The following is a 19,653-nucleotide window of genomic DNA, read 5'->3' on the forward strand; positions in this document are numbered from 1 at the left end:
CCTTTTAATGGATCCTGCACTAAACAGAGGCCACGTAGCTAGAAGCTAAGCTACGCTATCAACACACACACACACACACACACACACACACACACACACACACACACACACACACACACACACCTGCAGCCAGCAGGAAGAGAGAGCAGGACCTCGTGATGGTTTGGTTAATGGTTTTGGTTAATGGTTTTGGTTAATGGTTGATGGTTTTGGTTAATGGTTAATGGTTAATGGTTTTGGTTAATGGTTAATGGTTAATGGTTAATGGTTTTGGTTAATGGTTAATGGTTAATGGTTTTGGTTAATGGTTAATGGTTTTGGTTAATGGTTAATGGTTAATGGTTTTGGTTAATGGTTAATGGTTTTGGTTAATGGTTTTGGTTAATGGTTAATGGTTTTGGTTAATGGTTAATGGTTTTGGTTAATGGTTTTGGTTAATGGTTAATGGTTTTGGTTAATGGTTAATGGTTTTGGTTAATGGTTTTGGTTAATGGTTAATGGTTTTGGTTAATGGTTAATGGTTTTGGTTAATGGTTAATGGTTTTGGTTAATGGTTTTGGTTAATGGTTAATGGTTTTGGTGAAACTGGGCTGCATTTCTTAAATTTTTTATCCCTTGAAGAAATTACAATATTCAATTCTTGAGAAAATAAACGCATAAGAAACTTTCTTGATAGAAAAGATCTCATTTTTAAAACCATTCGACGTTAATAGAAACGGAACGACCTTCTAGACATGATGATTAAAAAATAACTCAAGGGAATTGAAGGTAAAGTATCATTTTGATGATTTTGAGGTCTGCAGTTACTCGTTATGGTTTAGAGACTTTGTATGGATCTTAAAATGTTGGGACTTTTGGGAATGAAATGGTGAAAACCTGAAGGTGATTTGATGATGGAGGAGGAGGAGGAGGAGGAGGAGGAGGAGGATGAAGAGCAGGAGGAGGTTGAGGAGGAGGATGAAGAGGAGGAGGAAGAGGAGGAATAGGGTGATGGCGGCGAAGAGCTGAAGAACAGAATGGCCTCGCTCGCCCTCCTCATGCTGCGTTCACACCAAGAGCGCTGCGAATGTTACTCGCGCCTGAAAGGGGGCGTGGCTTATCTCTGTGGCTTGTCTCCGTAAACACAGTTCTCGTTTCCACCATCCACCATGGAGATAACCACTAGTTCTGCTTCATACTTGTTGTGTAAACTCCACACAGAGTTAGAACATGTAAACCGCATCAAACGCGTCGTTCGTCGCCCGCCGGACCTTCGCAACCTATCGCGTCCGTGCATTGACTTTGCATGTCATCTGCTCGCGCGTCCGATTGGCATCGCTGGTGTGAACGCAGCACGGCGACCCGGCGGCCCTCGTGAGGAGCTCATGATCCACGCCGGTGTAAATAAATCATCCCCTCCAGAAGCCGTGTGTCGCCTCCAGCGTCAGCGTCACAGCAGTGTGATGAGCACCGCATGTCAGAACCTGTTGCCGAGGAGCTGGTGAACTCCGGCTGCTGCCACCATCAGGCGGGATCCGACCCCAGAGAGTCTGAACACCAGCGGCTGATAAGCATCTCCAGCTGGTGGAGTTGTGGCTGCACGTTTCAGACGAGATGCAGAAGCTGCTGTTTGCTCTTTTCCTCTTGCTTGTTATGACTACGCTCATATCTCTATATATCTATATCTTTATCTGTGCCTTCATGCTCTTTATCTGCCATTCCTTCTGTGCTGCTATTTCTTCATCACTTTACTTATATGACGGTTTAGATTTCTCTTAAAAAAGCATTTTGGTGTTTTTTTAAGTCCGAGTGGAGAATAATGATTTGAGATTCTTTTCATATTATTTTACTGGTTAATAACATGGTAATGCCGTGTGATGAACTCAGAACACGTTTATTTTTAGATTTACTTTGAATTCATTCATAAGTATTGATGCATTCATGTGTTTCCCACTGAAGTGTGGCAGCCGGTAAATGTATTTTTAATAAATATATGTTATTTTATTTGCTGATTATATTTTGGTTGAATCTGCAGAATAACGAGGGTAAGAAGTACATCATATAGTATCATATGTAGTATCATATGTAGTATCACATGTAGTATCACATATGATACTACATGTAGTATCACATGTAGTATCATATGTGATACTACATGTGATACTACATGTAGTATCATATGTAGTATCATATGTAGTTTCACATGTAGTATCATATGTGATACTACATGTGATACTACATGTGATACTACATGTACTATCACATGTAGTATCACATATGATACTACATGTGATACTACATGTAGTATCATATGTAGTATCACATGTGATGCTACATGTAGTATCACATGTAGTATCATATGTGATACTACATGTAGTATCACCTGTAGTATCATATGTGATGCTACATGTAGTATCACATGTAGTATCATATATGATACTACATGTGATACTACATGTGATACTACATGTGATACTACATGTAGTATCACATGTAGTATCACATATGATACTACATGTGATACTACATGTAGTACTACTACATGTGATACTACATGTAGTATCACATATGATACTACATGTAGTATCACATGTAGTATCATATATGATACTACATGTGATACTACATATGATACTACATGTAGTATCACATGTAGTATCATATGTGATACTACATGTGATACTACATGTGATACTACATGTAGTATCACATGTAGTATCATATGTGATACTACATGTGATACTACATGTAGTATCATATGTGATACTACATGTAGTATCACATGTGATACTACATGTAGTATCACATATGATACTACATGTGATACTACATGTAGTATCATATGTGATACTACATATGATACTACATGTAGTATCATATGTGATACTACATGTAGTATCACATGTAGTATCACATGTAGTATCACATATGATACTACATGTGATACTACATATGATACTACATATGATACTACATGTAGTATCACATGTAGTATCACATGTAGTACATGTGATACTACATATGATACTACATATGATACTACATGTAGTATCACATGTAGTATCACATGTAGTATCATATGTAGTATCACATGTAGTATCATATATGATACTACATGTGATACTACATGTGATACTACATGTAGTATCACATATGATACTACATATGATACTACATGTGATGTAGTATCATATGTAGTATCACATGTAGTATCATATATGATATCATATATGATACTACATTTAGTATCACATGTAGTATCACATGTAGTATCACATGTAGCATCATATGTGATACTACATGTGATACTACATGTAGTATCATATGTGATACTACATGTAGTATCACATGTGATACTACATGTAGTATCACATATGATACTACATGTGATACTACATGTAGTATCACATGTGATACTACATATGATACTACATGTAGTATCATATGTGATACTACATGTAGTATCACATGTAGTATCACATGTAGTATCACATATGATACTACATGTGATACTACATATGATACTACATATGATACTACATGTAGTATCACATGTAGTATCACATGTAGTACATGTGATACTACATATGATACTACATATGATACTACATGTAGTATCACATGTAGTATCACATGTAGTATCACATGTAGTATCATATGTAGTATCACATGTAGTATCATATATGATACTACATGTGATACTACATGTGATACTACATGTAGTATCACATATGATACTACATATGATACTACATGTGATGTAGTATCATATGTAGTATCACATGTAGTATCATATATGATATCATATATGATACTACATTTAGTATCACATGTAGTATCACATGTAGTATCACATGTAGTATCATATGTAGTATCATATGCAGTATAAAGTACTGTGTGGCTCAGAGGCCGTCTGTCTTAAGGCTTCAGGTGAAAGTAAAGGTGAAGCTCCGCCTCCATGGTCGATGCCTCATCAAATATCAACCAGGCCGCAGTGAAAGGGGTGTGTGTCTGTGTGTGTGTGTGTGTGTGTGTGTGTGTGTGTGTGTGTGTGTGTGTGTGTGGGTTTGTACACATCTGTGACAGGAATGTGAACAAAAGCAGTGATTCTGTCAAACTGTATTCAGATCAGCGCCCGCAGCTCATTTCATGGTGGATTTGACGTCGACGTGTTGATACGACACACACACACACACACACACACACACACACACACACACACACACACACACACACACACACACACACACAGTGTCAGTCATATACTTTCTACAAGGCACAAGGCTTCTTATTTAAGGCTGAGCTTTACCTTCCTCTTCTTATTTAAGGCTGAGCTTTACCTTCCTCTTTTTATTTAAGGCTGAGCTTTACCTTCCTCTTCTTATTCACAGACTGAGCTTTACCTTCCTCTTCTTATTTAAGACTGAGCTTTACCTTCCTCTTCTCATTTAAGACTGAGCTTTACCTTCCTCTTTTTATTTAAGGCTGAGCTTTACCTTCCTCTTTTTATTTAAGACTGAGCTTTACCTTCCTCTTCTTATTTAAGACTGAGCTTTACCTTCCTCTTCTTATTTAAGGCTGAGCTTTACCTTCCTCTTCTTATTTAAGACTGAGCTTTACCTTCCTCTTCTTATTTAAGGCTGAGCTTTACCTTCCTCTTCTTATTTAAGGCTGAGCTTTACCTTCCTCTTCTTATTTAAGGCTGAGCTTTACCTTCCTCTTCTCATTTAAGACTGAGCTTTACCTTCCTCTTCTTATTTAAGGCTGAGCTTTACCTTCCTCTTCTTATTTAAGGCTGAGCTTTACCTCAAACCTCCCGCTCCACTTCTCCCTCAGTGGAGAACCAGACCCTGAGGTACTTGACCTCCTTCTGAAGGACTTATTGATGAATCACTCATCAGACCTGTGCCAAACACTCATCATGACTTAATGGGACCTGTTGCTTCAGCAGTCTTCTTCCTCCTCCTCCTCTTCTTCCTCCTCCTCCTCCTCCTCCTCCTCCAGTGGAGTCGCCCACAGACAGATAAGGAGGATCCTAATGAGTTGATAACTAGCAGTGAGACTCCTCATTAAAAGCTGCTCGTGCTCTGGAGGTCTGGAGGTCCTCATCCTGAAACCTGCACTTCATGACACTACACAGGCTCAATGAACCCTTTCCTGGATCCGTTCCTGGATCCTTTCCTGGATCCTTTCCTGGATCCTTTCCTGGATCCTTTCCTGGATCTTTTCCTGGATCTTTTCCTGGATTATTTCCTGGATTATTTCCTAAATCCTTTCCTAAATCCTTTCCTTAACCATTTTGAACCCTTTCCTGGATTATTTCCTGAACCCTTTCCTGGATCCTTTCCTGGATCCTTTCCTGGATCTTTTCCTGGATTTTTTCCTGGATTATTTCCTGGATCATTTCCTGAATCCTTTCCTGGATTATTTCCTAAATCCTTTCCTAAATCCTTTCCTTAACCATTTTGAACCCTTTCCTGGATTATCTCCTGAACCCTTTCCTGGATCCTTTCCTGGATCCTTTCCTGGATCTTTTCCTGGATTTTTTCCTGGATTATTTCCTGGATCATTTCCTGAATCCTTTCCTGGATTATTTCCTAAATCCTTTCCTAAATCCTTTCCTTAACCATTTTGAACCCTTTCCTGGATTATCTCCTGAACCCTTTCCTGGATTATTTCCTGAACCCTTTCCTGGACCCTTTCCTGGATTCTTTCCTAGATCCTCTCCTGGATCCTTTCCTAGATCCTTTCCTCCCTCGATTGATCTGCCTCTTCCTCGTTTGATGCATTGATTAAAGGGGAACAGATTTAAAGATCTGTACATGAGAAGAACTTTGGAAAGAGAGAATGTGTGAGAAAACATGTTCATGAGGGAGAAGTCTAACTAAGAGCGGTTGCTTTGCATCATGGGAAGTGTAGGATCTGGTGTTTTTTGGAGCTTGACGCCTACAAAAGACTAAAAGTTGAGACCTCTCAGCTTCTGCTGCTTCGATTTAGATTATTTACTTTTAAAAAGTCCCCAAACTTTCTTTAGGTGAGTTACTGAAGTGCTGGAGTATTTTTAATTGTTTTATTAATATTATATTAATATTATGATTATGATTATACTGATTGTGATTATTATATAATTATACAATTATTAGTATTATTACATATTTTAAGTAAGTAAAAACATCATGAAAGCTCTTTTTTAAATGTATTTAAGTGAATAAAGAGGGACAGACCTTTAAGAGTGTTGACTTCTATCGACTTAATGTTCATTTCATTGGTTATTCTTCTAGACGGGTCTACTTTCTGTTCCAAGAGTCAGAACTAAACATGGAGAAGCAGCGTTCATCTTTTCTGCTCCACATATCTGGAACAAGGTCCTGAGAGCTGCAGGTCTGCTGAGACCCTCATAGACCCTCATAGACCCTCATAGACCCTCATAGACCCTCATAGACCCTCAGCTCCTTTAAGTCCACATTGAAGACTTTTCTGTTTGCTGCTGCCTTTAACTGAACCAGATTCAATTACTGCATCTCACTACTGCATTTTATTTCTTAAACTGCACTGCAACTTTTATTCAACTTTTATTTTTTATTTTGCTTTTTGACTGTTTTAATGTTTTCTTAACTGTTTTTAAATCTGCATTATGTTTTGATGCTTTTAATGGTTTTATGTTGTCTTGTTGTTGAAATGTGCTCTACAAATAAACTTGCCTTGCCTTTTGTTTACTCAACATTTGTTAAATGTTTATAATAAAACTGATAATCTAATCAAGTCCTTTAAGGGGTTGGAAGAGAACAGTGAGAATTGCTTTGGGTTGTTTTGTTGAATTAAAACCCAGATGTTTAATTTAAGGTGACGTAAAACACAAAAAACAACCATCAAATCCTCATTTTGTGTTTCAGCTCCAAGAATGACTTTTAACATTTTAATTACTCAACAACTGTCAATTAACTGTGGAAACGTCTTCCCCATAGACAACAGATGTTTAAGATGCTGTTTACTCCTTTTATATGGGGAGGAGTCAGAGAGAAGAGGAGGTCACATGACTCATGTGGGAGGAGTCAGGGAGGAGAGGAGGTCACATGACTCATGTGGGAGGAGTCAGAGAGAAGAGGAGGTCACATGACTCATGTGGGAGGAGTCAGGGAGGAGAGGAGGTCACATGACTCATGTGGGAGGAGTCAGAGAGGAGAGGAGGTCACATGACTCATGTGGGAGGAGTCAGAGAGGAGAGGAGGTCACATGACTTATGTGGGAGGAGTCACATGACTCACAGGTGGGAGGCGTCAGGGAGGAGAGGAGGTCACATGGCTCATGTGGGAGGAGTCAGAGAGGAGGTCACATGACTCATGTGGGAGGAGTCACATGACTCACAGGTGGGAGGAGTCAGGGAGGAGAGGAGGTCACATGGCTCATGTGGGAGGAGTCAGAGAGGAGAGGAGGTCACATGACTCATGTGGGAGGAGTCACATGACTCACAGGTGGGAGGAGTCAGGGAGGAGAGGAGGTCACATGGCTCATGTGGGAGGAGTCAGAGAGGAGAGGAGGTCACATGACTCATGTGGGAGGAGTCACATGACTCACAGGTGGGAGGAGTCAGGGAGGAGAGGAGGTCACATGGCTCATGTGGGAGGAGTCAGAGAGGAGAGGAGTCAGAGAGGAGAGGAGGTCACATGACTCACAGGTGGGAGGAGTCAAGGAGGTCACATGGCTCATGTGGGAGGAGTCAGAGAGGAGAGGAGGTCACATGACTCACAAGTGGGAGGAGTCAGAGAGGAGAGGAGGTCACATGACTCCTCCTGCTCGGCTCTGACAGCCTGAACTCCTGCAGCAGCTGAGAGGCCGATCAGACAGATGGAGTCGGAGTTTGTGGTGATTGCATTAACATACCCGGCCTCATGAGGAGAGAGGAAGGGAGGAAGGGAGGAAGAGGAAGGAGGAGACAAAGGGACGGAGGACAAAAGCTTGGAGCTCACCAGGTTTTCTCATTACCTCTCCTCAATCCCTCTTTCCAGTTATCCTCCCGGCTTTTCTTCTCTTGTTGTCGCTTCATATCTCTCTCTCTCTCTCTCTCTCTCTCTCTCTCTCTCTCTCTCTCTCTCTCTCTCTCTCAGCAGCTCAATACTCCGGAGCCCACTGAGCATGTGCAAGGAGAGCGAGACGGAGACGGCTCCCTCGATGCAAGGCGGACATTTTGAGAGTTGTACACAATATTGTTATTATTAATAATATTATTGGCAATATCGTTGTTGACATCGACTATTCAGGCGTAAATGTGCCTCTAACACTCTAATCTGCACCGTGCTAACTCTTAGGGTTCCTCTCTGGAATGAGTGACACCAACACATCATCATCATCATCATCATCATCATCATCATCATCATCATCATCATCATCATCAGCAAACTTTATGAAGGGAGGAACTCTGAAGTGTTTTGGTGTGTGTGTGTGTGTGTGTGTGTGTGTGTGTGTGTGTGTGTGTGTGTGTGTGTGTGTGTGTGTGTGTGTGTGATAATCCTCTTGTTGGGGCTGAAAGGCTCTTTGGTGCAGCTGCAGCTTGTTTTCTGTTCAACACTGAGGGGAACGTTAGGGAACAATAAGAGTGACGTCATCACATATTTTACTTTAATAACTCCAGTTTAGACGTTTATTAACGACCGCCTGCTTCTCTGTTTGTCACTTAATTACAAAACAGAGACCGAAACTCTCATCCCTCCAGACACACACACACACACATACACACACACACACACACTCATACACACACACACACACACACACACACACACACACACACACACACACACACACACACACACACACACACACTGTTACTGCTCATTGATTCAACCCCTTTATTAAGGAATGATGTTAATACGTATTGATAGATTATTGATCCCAGAGGAGGAATAATAAAAGTGATAGTAGAACTTTTTATATAGTGATTCCTTCGAGTTATGAAGTTATGAATCCTCCACATGTGCATATGAACCTTTAGATATAATACACTGAGTTATGTGCATAACCAGGAAGTTAAATTAACTTCTACTTCTCTAGCAGGAGAACTCCTTGAGTACTGAAGCAGAGGCTCCTCCTCCTGAACACTACATCATGCTCCTCCTGAACACTACATCATGCTCCTCCTCCTGAACACTACATCATGCTCCTCTTGAACACTACATCATGCTCCTCCTGAACACTACATCATGCTCCTCCTGAACACTACATCATGCTCCTCCTGAACACTACATCATGCTCCTCCTCTTGAACACTACATCATGCTCCTCCTCCTGAACACTACACCATGCTCCTCCTGAACACTACACCATGCTCCTCCTCCTGAACACTACATCATGCTCCTCCTCCTGAACACTACATCATGCTCCTCCTCTTGAACACTACATCATGCTCCTCCTGAACACTACATCATGCTCCTCCTCCTGAACACTACATCATGCTCCTCCTGAACACTACATCATGCTCCTCCTCTTGAACACTACATCATGCTCCTCCTCTTGAACACTACATCATGCTCCTCCTCCTGAACACTACATCATGCTCCTCCTCCTGAACACTACATCATGCTCCTCCTCCTGAACACTACATCATGCTCCTCCTCCTGAACACTACATCATGCTCCTCCTCCTGAACACTACATCATGCTCCTCCTCTTGAACACTACATCATGCTCCTCCTCCTGAACACTACATCATGCTCCTCCTCCTGAACACTACATCATGCTCCTCCTGAACACTACACCATGCTCCTCCTTCTGAACACTACACCATGCTCCTCCTGAACACTACACCATGCTCCTCCTGAACACTACACCATGCTCCTCCTCCTGAACACTACACCATGCTCCTCCTCCTGAACACTACACCATGCTCCTCCTCCTGAACACTACATCATGACATCACAGCTGCTGGGTAGAGCACTCACACGTTGGTGGTGAAGATGCCGTAGAGGAGGTCCTGCTCTGGCAGGTAGAAGGTGCTCTGCAGCTCGTTGTAGTAGAAGGGGATCTCCCCGGACCGGGAGCAGTTGAGCCGGGCCTTCATGAACGTGGTCCAGGTGTCCTCCAGCAGGAACCGTCCGCCGATGTCGTTCTTGCAGACTCGCGCCACGCGGGAGTAGACCGTCTTCCCGCAGTCGTGCTCCACGGCGTTCTCCCTCAGGAAGAAGAAGGTGAAGAGGCCGATGTCGTAGGCCGAGATGAAGTGGGGCTCTGCGGGGGGACAGAGGGGGAGGGGTCACCGGTCACTACACAGGGGCCAACGTCTTCTCAGTGTTGATGCTTTGACCTCCTGATGGAGACGGCCTGGAGGAGAGCCTCTCCAGAGAGAACTCAGAGGACTCTACTGACGCTGGACAGTAAATCCATGCAGCGCTGTGAGCTTCACTGGACGGCCGAGCGGCTTTTATTGCCCCGAGTGACACGACGAGCGATGAACACTCCGCTCCGCTGGGCGGTTATCACCACGTAGACACCAGTCAGGACGCTTGATGATGTCGTGTTGATGATGTTGATATCATCAACACGACATCATCAACACGACATCATCAACATGACATCATCAACACAACATCATCAACATGACATCATCAACACGACATCATCAACACGACATTGATCTCCTTCTGAAGGAGCTTTTATTGCCCCGAGTGACACGGCGAGTGATTAACACTCCGCTCCCTCTGGGCGGTTATCCCCACGTAGACACCAGTCAGGACGCTTCGTAAACACACGACATCATCAACACGACATCATCAACACGACATCATCAACATGACATCATCACTGGAGCAGGAGGAATAAGCTTCGACTTGAAAAACGTGTTCGTCTTCAGATCCAAGGATGATTACTCACACAAACGTCTTTGTAGTCTGTCGCAGAGCAACACGTTGCTTCCTGTCGCAGAGCAACACGTTGCTTCCTGTCGCAGAGCAACACGTTGCTTCCTGTCGCAGAGCAACACGTTGCTTCCTGTCGCAGAGCAACACGTTGCTTCCAGTCGCAGAGCAACACGTTGCTTCCTGTCGCAGAGCAACACGTTGCTTCCTGTCACAGAGCAGCACGTTGCTTCCTGTCACAGAGCAACACGTTGCTTCCTGTCACAGAGCAACACGTTGCTTCCTGTCACAGAGCAACACATTGCTTCCTGTCACAGAGCAACACGTTGCTTCCTGTTTTGTGGTAATTGAACGCCTCGCATCACTCCAGCCAGGTAAAGACACCAAGCAAAGCCCTGTGAAATATTATAATATAAGTCATATTTCACTTTCTTTGCTGGTTGCACTGCTGTTGATAACTTTGCTTGACGGCGGCTTTGTCGGCGTTACTACTCATCTACACCCAGTCGGTTCTAAGCTTTCCAAACGCTGCTAATCCTGAAGCAATATGGAAATTGATTTTTTCAAAACACGAGGTGTTCTCTCAAGTCGCTCTCGAGTCCCTTTGAGTCGTGTTCATGGATTATGTTCATATTTATTGTGGAATAGTGTCATGAAAGGCTCTATGTGTTGCTATGTGACATCAGTGGCTCTGATGTTGAAGGACTTGGGAAGAGCTGAACCCCATTGGAGGCAGTTTCAGGGGCGCTGGTTCCTAAAAGGATCATTAATAATGTTCAAAGATGAAGTTTTGATTCATTCATTATGAATCCATAAATATAAATCTTAATCCCACATCACAGAACCACGTCTTCCTCCTCGGGACACTTGTGAGGTACAGACGAGTGAAACTGAAGCTCCTCCTGCCGCTGAGCCACCGGAGTCTGTTTCCTTCTTCCAGGCGAAGGAAGAGAACACACTCCTGTCTCCTGTCTCCTCTGCTGGGACCCTTCATCCACAGGGATGTCACCCCATGAAGGCCTGAGCCTCAGTGTGCACCCCATGAACACACGAGGCTGAAGCCTGATGGAGCCTCAGGCCAGAGAGGCTTCTAGAGGCAAGAAGATGTGGAGAAGACGCAGGAAGAGATCCGCAGTCCACAATAATAACAATCATAACAATAATAACAATAACTAATCCGTTGTGCTGTTTCCTCTTCAAGGCGGCGGAGTTGTGCTGGTTTCACTGACAGGTGATCTCATCAGGTGATGTTTAGTAGTAATGTTAGGGGAGCTGCTGCTTAACGAGAGCAACCGGCATTAAAGAAACTAAATGAAGCCCAGCGAATTCATTGTTCTTCTTATTGTTATTATTATTATGCGTGACACCCAGAGGTGTCATCTAATGTCAAACGAGTGAACAAGTGAGTGCTGCTGCTAATTACTGCAAATGAAGAGACAACCGTCATGCCTCCAGCTACATGGAGCAGCTCGTTGTGTGTGTGTGTGTGTGTGTGTGTGTGTGTGTGTGTGTGTGTGTGTGTGTGTGTGTGTGTGGAGACTGTTCACCCCTCAGGCTGCTGAGCTGGAAGCTGCCATCACTATCAGCACATGAGGCTTCAGTTTAAAGATGAAGGATACGTAGCAGGATCTGCAACAATGTAGCGCAACAACGTAACGCAACAACGTAACGCAACAACATAACGCAACAACGTAGCGCAACAATGTAGCGCAACAATGTAGCGCAACGATGTAACGCAACAGCGTAACGCAACAGCGTAACGCAACAGCGTAACGCAACAGCGTAACACAACAACGTAACGCAACAACGTAACGCAACAACGTAACGCAACAACGTAACGCAACAACGTAACGCAACAACGTAACGCAACAATGTAGCGCAACAATGTAGCGCAACAATGTAGCGCAACGATGTAACGCAACAGCGTAACGCAACAACGTAATGCAACAACGTAATGCAACAACGTAATGCAACAACGTAGCACAACAACGTAACACAACAACGTAGCGCAACAATGTAGCGCAACGATGTAGCGCAACGATGTAGCGCAACGATGTAGCGCAACGATGTAACGCAACAGCGTAACGCAACAACGTAATGCAACAACGTAATGCAACAACGTAATGCAACAACGTAGCACAACAACGTAACACAACAATGTAGCGCAACGATGTAGCGCAACGATGTAGCGCAACGATGTAGCGCAACGATGTAACGCAACAGCGTAACGCAACAGCGTAACGCAACAGCGTAACGCAACAACGTAACACAACAACGTAATGCAACAATGTAACACAACAACGTAACAACATAGTGCAACAACATAATGCAACAACATAACACAACAACGTAGCGCAACAACGTAGCGCAACAACGTAGCGCAACAACGTAGCACAACAACGTAGCGCAACAACGTAGCGCAACAACGTAGCGCAACAATATGACTTAAAATGGTATCAACGAAACAGCCGTGAAGATGAAACCATGCACATTAGCTGTATACCAATCCGAGGTCTCTATGTGGAACAAGGTTATGTTCATGGCTGAGTTCATTTCTTGACTCAGTTGTATTTCGTATTTCCAAACCGAGGGTTGTGGAGCTGAGAGGAGCCAACAGAGATATTCATAAGCATGTTACATACAACGTCTTTGGGGGATGAGAGATTCACGTTGTTTAGATTGTTTCACAGGCGACTCTATAGCCCCGTGTCATTCAGATGCATGATGGGAAGCCCTCGGCCCTGGCAGGCGACCAATCCAATAAGGGAACAGATTGATTAGATCCAGGACCCCCAGCCTTCGGTTTCTCCTGAACGGGAGAGGCTCAGAGCTGGAAATTAGATTCACACCGGAATCCAGCGGGAACTGAACTCACCGCCGTCACCGACACCGCCGGCTCCGCTCCACGGCATGTGTGTGTGTGTGTGTGTAGCTGCAGAACTACATGTGTGCTCAGTGTGTGTGTGTGTGTCTGTGTGTGTGTGTAGCTGCAGAGCTACATGTGTGCTCAGTGTGTGTGTGTGTGTGTGTGTGTGTGTGTGTAGCTGCAGAGCTATATGTGTGCTCAGTGTGTGTGTGTGTGTGTGTAGCTGCAGAACTACATGTGTGCTCAGTGTGTGTGTGTGTGTCTGTGTGTGTGTGTAGCTGCAGAGCTACATGTGTGCTCAGTGTGTGTGTGTGTGTGTGTGTGTGTGTAGCTGCAGAGCTACATGTGTGCTCAGTGTGTGTGTGTGTGTCTGTGTGTGTGTGTAGCTGCAGAGCTACATGTGTGCTCAGTGTGTGTGTGTGTGTGTGTGTGTGTGTGTAGCTGCAGAGCTATATGTGTGCTCAGTGTGTGTGTGTGTGTGTAGCTGCAGAGCTACATGTGTGCTCAGTGTGTGTGTGTGTGTGTGTGTGTGTGTAGCTGCAGAGCTACATGTGTGCTCAGTGTGTGTGTGTGTGTGTGTGTGTGTGTGTGTGTGTGTGTGTGTGTGTGTGTGTGTAGCTGCAGAACTACATGTGTGCTCAGTGTGTGTGTGTGTGTGTGTGTGTGTGTGTGTGCGTAGCTGCAGAGCTACATGTGTGCTCAGTGTGTGTGTGTGTGTGTTTGTGTGCTCAGTGTGTGTGTGTGTGTGTGTGTGTGTGTGTGCGTAGCTGCAGAGCTACATGTGTGCTCAGTGTGTGTGTGTGTGTGTTTGTGTGCTCAGTGTGTGTGTGTGTGTGTGTGTGTGTGTGTGTGTGCTCAGTGTGTGTGTGTGTGTGTGTGTGCTCAGTGTGTGTGTGTTCAGTGTGTGTGTGTGTGTGTGTGTGTGTGTGTGTGTGTAGATTGTGCAGCCAGATGTGATTATTCCTATGAAGACACTATCTCTTCACTGCTCTCCTCCTCCCACACATCACTCTCACACATGCAGCGTGCACACGATCTCAATACATATATGATGGATATATTTATATGTGTATCTGCAGGAGCACACACACACACACTCGTGCACAGAGTGTGTGTGTGTGTGTGTGGTGTGAAGCACGCTGTGTGTTGTCTCCCTGCCGTGAGGAACAATCACATCGCTCACTGACTCCTCAGTCTATCTGCTCTCCTTCCTCTCATCCTCATCTTCTTCCTGCTCCGCAACTCTCATCCCTCCAGACACACACACACACACACACACACACACACACACACACACACACACACACACACACACACACACACACACACATACACACACACACACACCTCCGCTCACTTCTCCCGTCCTCCAGTCTCTCTCTCTCTCTCTCTCTTTTCTTCTCTTCTCCTCTCTCTCTGAAGTCTTTAGTCTCTCTCTCTCTCTCTCTCTCTCTCTCTCTCTCTCTCTCTCTCTCTCTCTCTCTCTCTCTCTCTGACTAATGTGAATATTTGTTTGTGCTGATGATTAGTTGATGAAAGTGAAAAGCTCAGATGTATTAATCGATTAGTCTTTTATCAAGCAGAAAATGTGTGTTTGTTTGTGGAGATTTCTCCATTTAATTTAAAATTAATATCTTGGGGTTTTGGGCTTTTAACAGATGAATACAAACAGATTAATTGAGAAAATATGAAACATTAATCAGTGAAATCAGTTAGTTGCAGCCCCAGTATTTATATAATAATAATAAATCTCTGTCCTTGTCTCACTTTGTTCCTGATAAACTTCTGAACTTTAATCATGTTTTGGGTAAAGCTCCGGGCTCATGAAGGGTTTAATTATTTTTAAATGTTATTTATCAATAATTCTCTCTTCCAGTTCAGACAAATAAAAACACAAGTGAAGAGAAAAGAACTGATTGTGTTCCGTTAGCCGGGCGCTTCGAGCGGCGCAGGATCAATTTCACACTCCGGAGCGTTTTTCACCTGAAAACCTGAACGCACCACCGAGAGGAGCAACCTGAAGCAGCAACGGCTGCAACCTCAAATAACAACAACTGCAACCGGAAGCAACAACAACTGCAACCTGAAGCAACAACGGCTGCAACCTCAAATAACAACAACTGCAACCTGAAGCAACAACGGCTGCAACCGGAAGCAACAACAGATGCAACCTGAAGCAGCAACGGCTGCAACCTCAAATAACAACAACTGCAACCTGAAGCAACAACAACTGCAACCGGAAGCAACAACAGATGCAACCTGAAGCAACAACAGATGCAACCTGAAGCAACGACTACAACCTGACAAAACGTAAATATTATTTCTGCTCCTCCTCCAGAAGGTTGTGTGTTCGACGCCCCCTGCTGGACTGGAGTGTGCGGATGGAAGTGCAGGATTCTGGTGCCAGACTCGTGATGCGTCTCTTCGTGCTACATGGCGGCTGGGCTCCGTACCGTTGAGCCACTTGGAGTTGTACTGCGCCGTGCGGAGCGGCGGCATGCCTCCCAGGCTGCGGTAGATCACGGGGTCGCGGCCCGAGAAGTCGATGACGGTGGCGGCGTACAGCTCGCCGCTCTCCGTCACCACCGCCGTGGAGTTGTGGCGAGGGTCGTACGGGCAACGCGCCACGCCGTTCACCCGCTCCAGAACGCTGCTCACGTTGCCCACCTGAGGAGGGAGGAGGCGAGGAAAGGGAGGAAGGGAGGAGACGAGGGAAGGAGGAAGGAGACGGAGGAAACGGAGGAAGGATGGTTAAGGTAGTGATAAATGGACTGTATAGATATACTGTGTATAGACTGTGTATATACGGTATATATATATATACTGTGTATATATATATCTATAGATATATATATATATATATATATATATATATATATATATATATATATATATATATATATATATACTGTGTATATATATCTATATATAGATATATCTATATATAGATATATCTATATATATAGATATATAGATATATCTATAGATATATACACACAGTATATAGACTGTATACATATGGACGGCATTGCCTTTCTCTAGTCCTCTGAAAGCTGTAACACTTGTCTCTGTCAACATTCACACTGATGGGAGGGGCTACATGATGGGAGGAGCTACACAATGGGAGGAGCTACATGCAAGGTAGAACAGCGAACATTCAGGTCGATTGCCCAAGGACACATCGACATGGGCTAGCAGAGCCGGGGATCGAACCACCGACGCTCTGAGTAAAGGACGACCCGCTCTTTCCTCCTCCGATCTGAACCCGTACCTCCCGGGTGGTGCACAGCGGCTGGAAGGCGTTGGTCCCACAGGTCATCAGCTCCGTCTGGTTCACCAGCAGAACCCGGATGTAGTTCTGACACTCGGCCTGAGGGAGAGAGCAACAAGGAGGCTGCCGTCAACCGGCAACCGACAACTCCTGGTCTGCAGCAACGGGCTGCAGCTTGTTTGTTTGTGACGGAGTAAAGTGGAAACACAGAAGAATCTGCTCCCACAGAGGAGGACACATACTTATGGTTATGAAACCTTTCATGTAAGTATCGGTTTGTGTCGGGGGAAAGAAGAGAGCAGAGAAAAGAGAAAAGAGAAAAGAGAAAAGAGAAAAGAGAAAAGAGAAAAGGAGGTAATTGCAGAGCGGGTCGATAGCTGTGCATTAAAGGAGAAGGATCCCCAAATATATATTTATAAAGGAAACAAAGACAGCTGATCAGACAAGAGGAAAGGAGGTGTCCCGCCCCCCCACCCCCCCAGACGTGATGTCATGCTTACCTCTGTCTTGCCTTTGCTCTGACAGGACCGCCTGGTCTCCTCGTCCGGTGCCCATTCTGTCGCCTAGGAAACCAAAACAAGGAGCAGAAGAAACAAAACGAGGGATGACAAAGAGGAAGAGAAGAGTCCTGAAGTTACGCAACAGCTGCCGGCTGCTGGAGGCTCTCAGCCTCAGTGTTGTGTCAACATGGAGGCAGCGGGCGCCTGCAGCCAGCGAGGACGCCATTAGCATGTTAATGGGCTCCCTCTTCTTCCTCTTCTTCCTCTTCTTCCTCTCGCTCAGAAAGTTTGCAGCCCCTCCCCCTCTCCTCTTCCACTTTCACTGGCCAATTATATTCCAGTGGATGGTTGTGTGTTGTGCTTAATTATGGATGCAGGCAGCAGCACTGCACACACACACACACACACACACACACACACACACACACACGCAAAGACGAGGGACGTCCCTCAAACCCTCTCAACAAGAGCCAGTGCAGCTCTGGTGGCCAAGCGGCGTGTGTGTGTGTGTGTGTGTGTGTGTGTGTGTGTGTGTGTGTGTGTGTGTGTGTGTGTGTGTGTGTGTGTGTGCCAGAGGACGTCCTGCTGGGTGTCACCGGCCTCGTTTTACTCGTCCTCCTCTTCTCTGATCTCTCTGCCCGAGTAGGAAATGTCTGAAAGTTGAAAAAGTCGTCTTTCTGTCTGTTGGTCTTTATTTATTTTCCTCCCAGAGGGATTATCGTCATGATCATTAACGAGATCGAGATGAATTACATTAAGTCGGCCAGTGGGACAAAGTTGAGACCCGGCTTTCAGCCAAGCGCTCGCCAACTGAGACCGACGGAGAGTCAACAGTAAACTGGGTCAGTGTTCCAGGAGCCAAATAGAACTCAAACCAACTGGAAACTTCAGGGAAACAAGTACACCAGTTTCACTAAGTGGTTCATCTCCAACAGCTGCGTGCATTCTCTCTCCTGACCACCAGGGGGCGACTCCCCTGGTTGTATAGAAGTCTATGCTTCATGTGTTAAAGCTGCATTCTCTCTCCTGACCACCAGGGGGTGACTCCTCTGGTTGTATAGAAGTCTATGCTTCATGTGTTAAAGCTGCATTCTCTCTCCTGACCACCAGGGGGTGACTCCTCTGGTTGTATAGAAGTCTATGCTTCATGTGTTAAAGCTGCATTCTCTCTCCTGACCACCAGGGGGCGACTCCTCTGGTTGTATAGAAGTATATACTTCATGTGTTAAAGCTGCATTCTCTCTCCTGACCACCAGGGGGCGACTCCTCTGGTTGTATAGAAGTATATACTTCATGTGTTAAAGCTGCATTCTCTCTCCTGACCACCAGGGGGCGACTCCTCTGGTTGTATAGAAGTATATACTTCATGTGTTAAAGCTGCATTCTCTCTCCTGACCACCAGGGGGCGACTCCTCTGGTTGTATAGAAGTATATGCTTCGTGTTAAAGCTGCATTCTCTCTCCTGACCACCAGGGGGCGACTCCTAGATCGTCAATAAGTACACTTTACAAAGTCGGATTTCAATAAGAGACATTTCTTTGTATGCATCTAATAAAGTATGATATATCCTTTGTGTAGTATATCAGTAGCTGAAAAATCCAAATGCGGCCGGACTGTTTATTTTTTGACTCGCTTCAGGAGGTTTCTTAGAACGCGTCGCATGTCTTAAGCAGAGATTTATGCAAATGTTTAATCCCAGCATGCCCCAAACCAATGGTGTTTAGACATAAAGGTTATAACTTTTACATTTTTTTACCGAACGACACAGTTCTTTGAGTAAAACTCCTTGGTAATTCCCCAAGGCTTTGATTTATAGCATATTCTGATTCTTTGGGTCATTATCATTACAAAGAGGGGTCTTACAACTCTGTCGGTTGTTGTTTAGGCCTTGAAGCGTCTGGAAAAAACGGGGGCGTGGGCTCAAGGAGGCATTTTTGGGAATCTTGCTCATATCATGCTGGATGTTCATAGTTATGATCAAAACATGGTATCAAAGTTTTTAAAATACATACATTTTTTCACAAATAAATTCTGAAAGAAATGATTTAAAATAACACAGGTATTAGAACTCATTTTGGGGTTCATAGGACTACTTGAACAGACCTCACTAAGAACTCTAGAAGGGCTTCAGGGCTCAAAAGGTTAATAATACAGTTGTGACTTCATCATCTGGTTCTCTGGACCAGCGGAGC

General features: G+C 44.4%; 1 protein-coding gene across 1 annotated transcript in view; it reads right to left on the reverse strand.

The window, feature by feature from the left end:
• Positions 1–19,653, reverse strand: part of sema5ba (sema domain, seven thrombospondin repeats (type 1 and type 1-like), transmembrane domain (TM) and short cytoplasmic domain, (semaphorin) 5Ba) — a gene marked incomplete at both ends in the record, with an annotated part of 86,212 nt that overhangs the window by 26,050 nt on the left and 40,509 nt on the right. Inside the window, 4 exons of the mRNA XM_079231688.1 lie at positions 9,913–10,198; positions 16,144–16,357; positions 16,962–17,060; positions 17,462–17,524. Coding sequence (XP_079087814.1) covers positions 9,913–10,198; positions 16,144–16,357; positions 16,962–17,060; positions 17,462–17,524 — 662 coding nt within the window. The remainder of the gene's footprint in view (positions 1–9,912; positions 10,199–16,143; positions 16,358–16,961; positions 17,061–17,461; positions 17,525–19,653) is intronic.

The sequence above is a fragment of the Taurulus bubalis genome (assembly GCF_910589615.1).
Source record: "Taurulus bubalis genome assembly, chromosome: 1".
NCBI lineage: Eukaryota > Metazoa > Chordata > Actinopteri > Perciformes > Cottidae > Taurulus > Taurulus bubalis.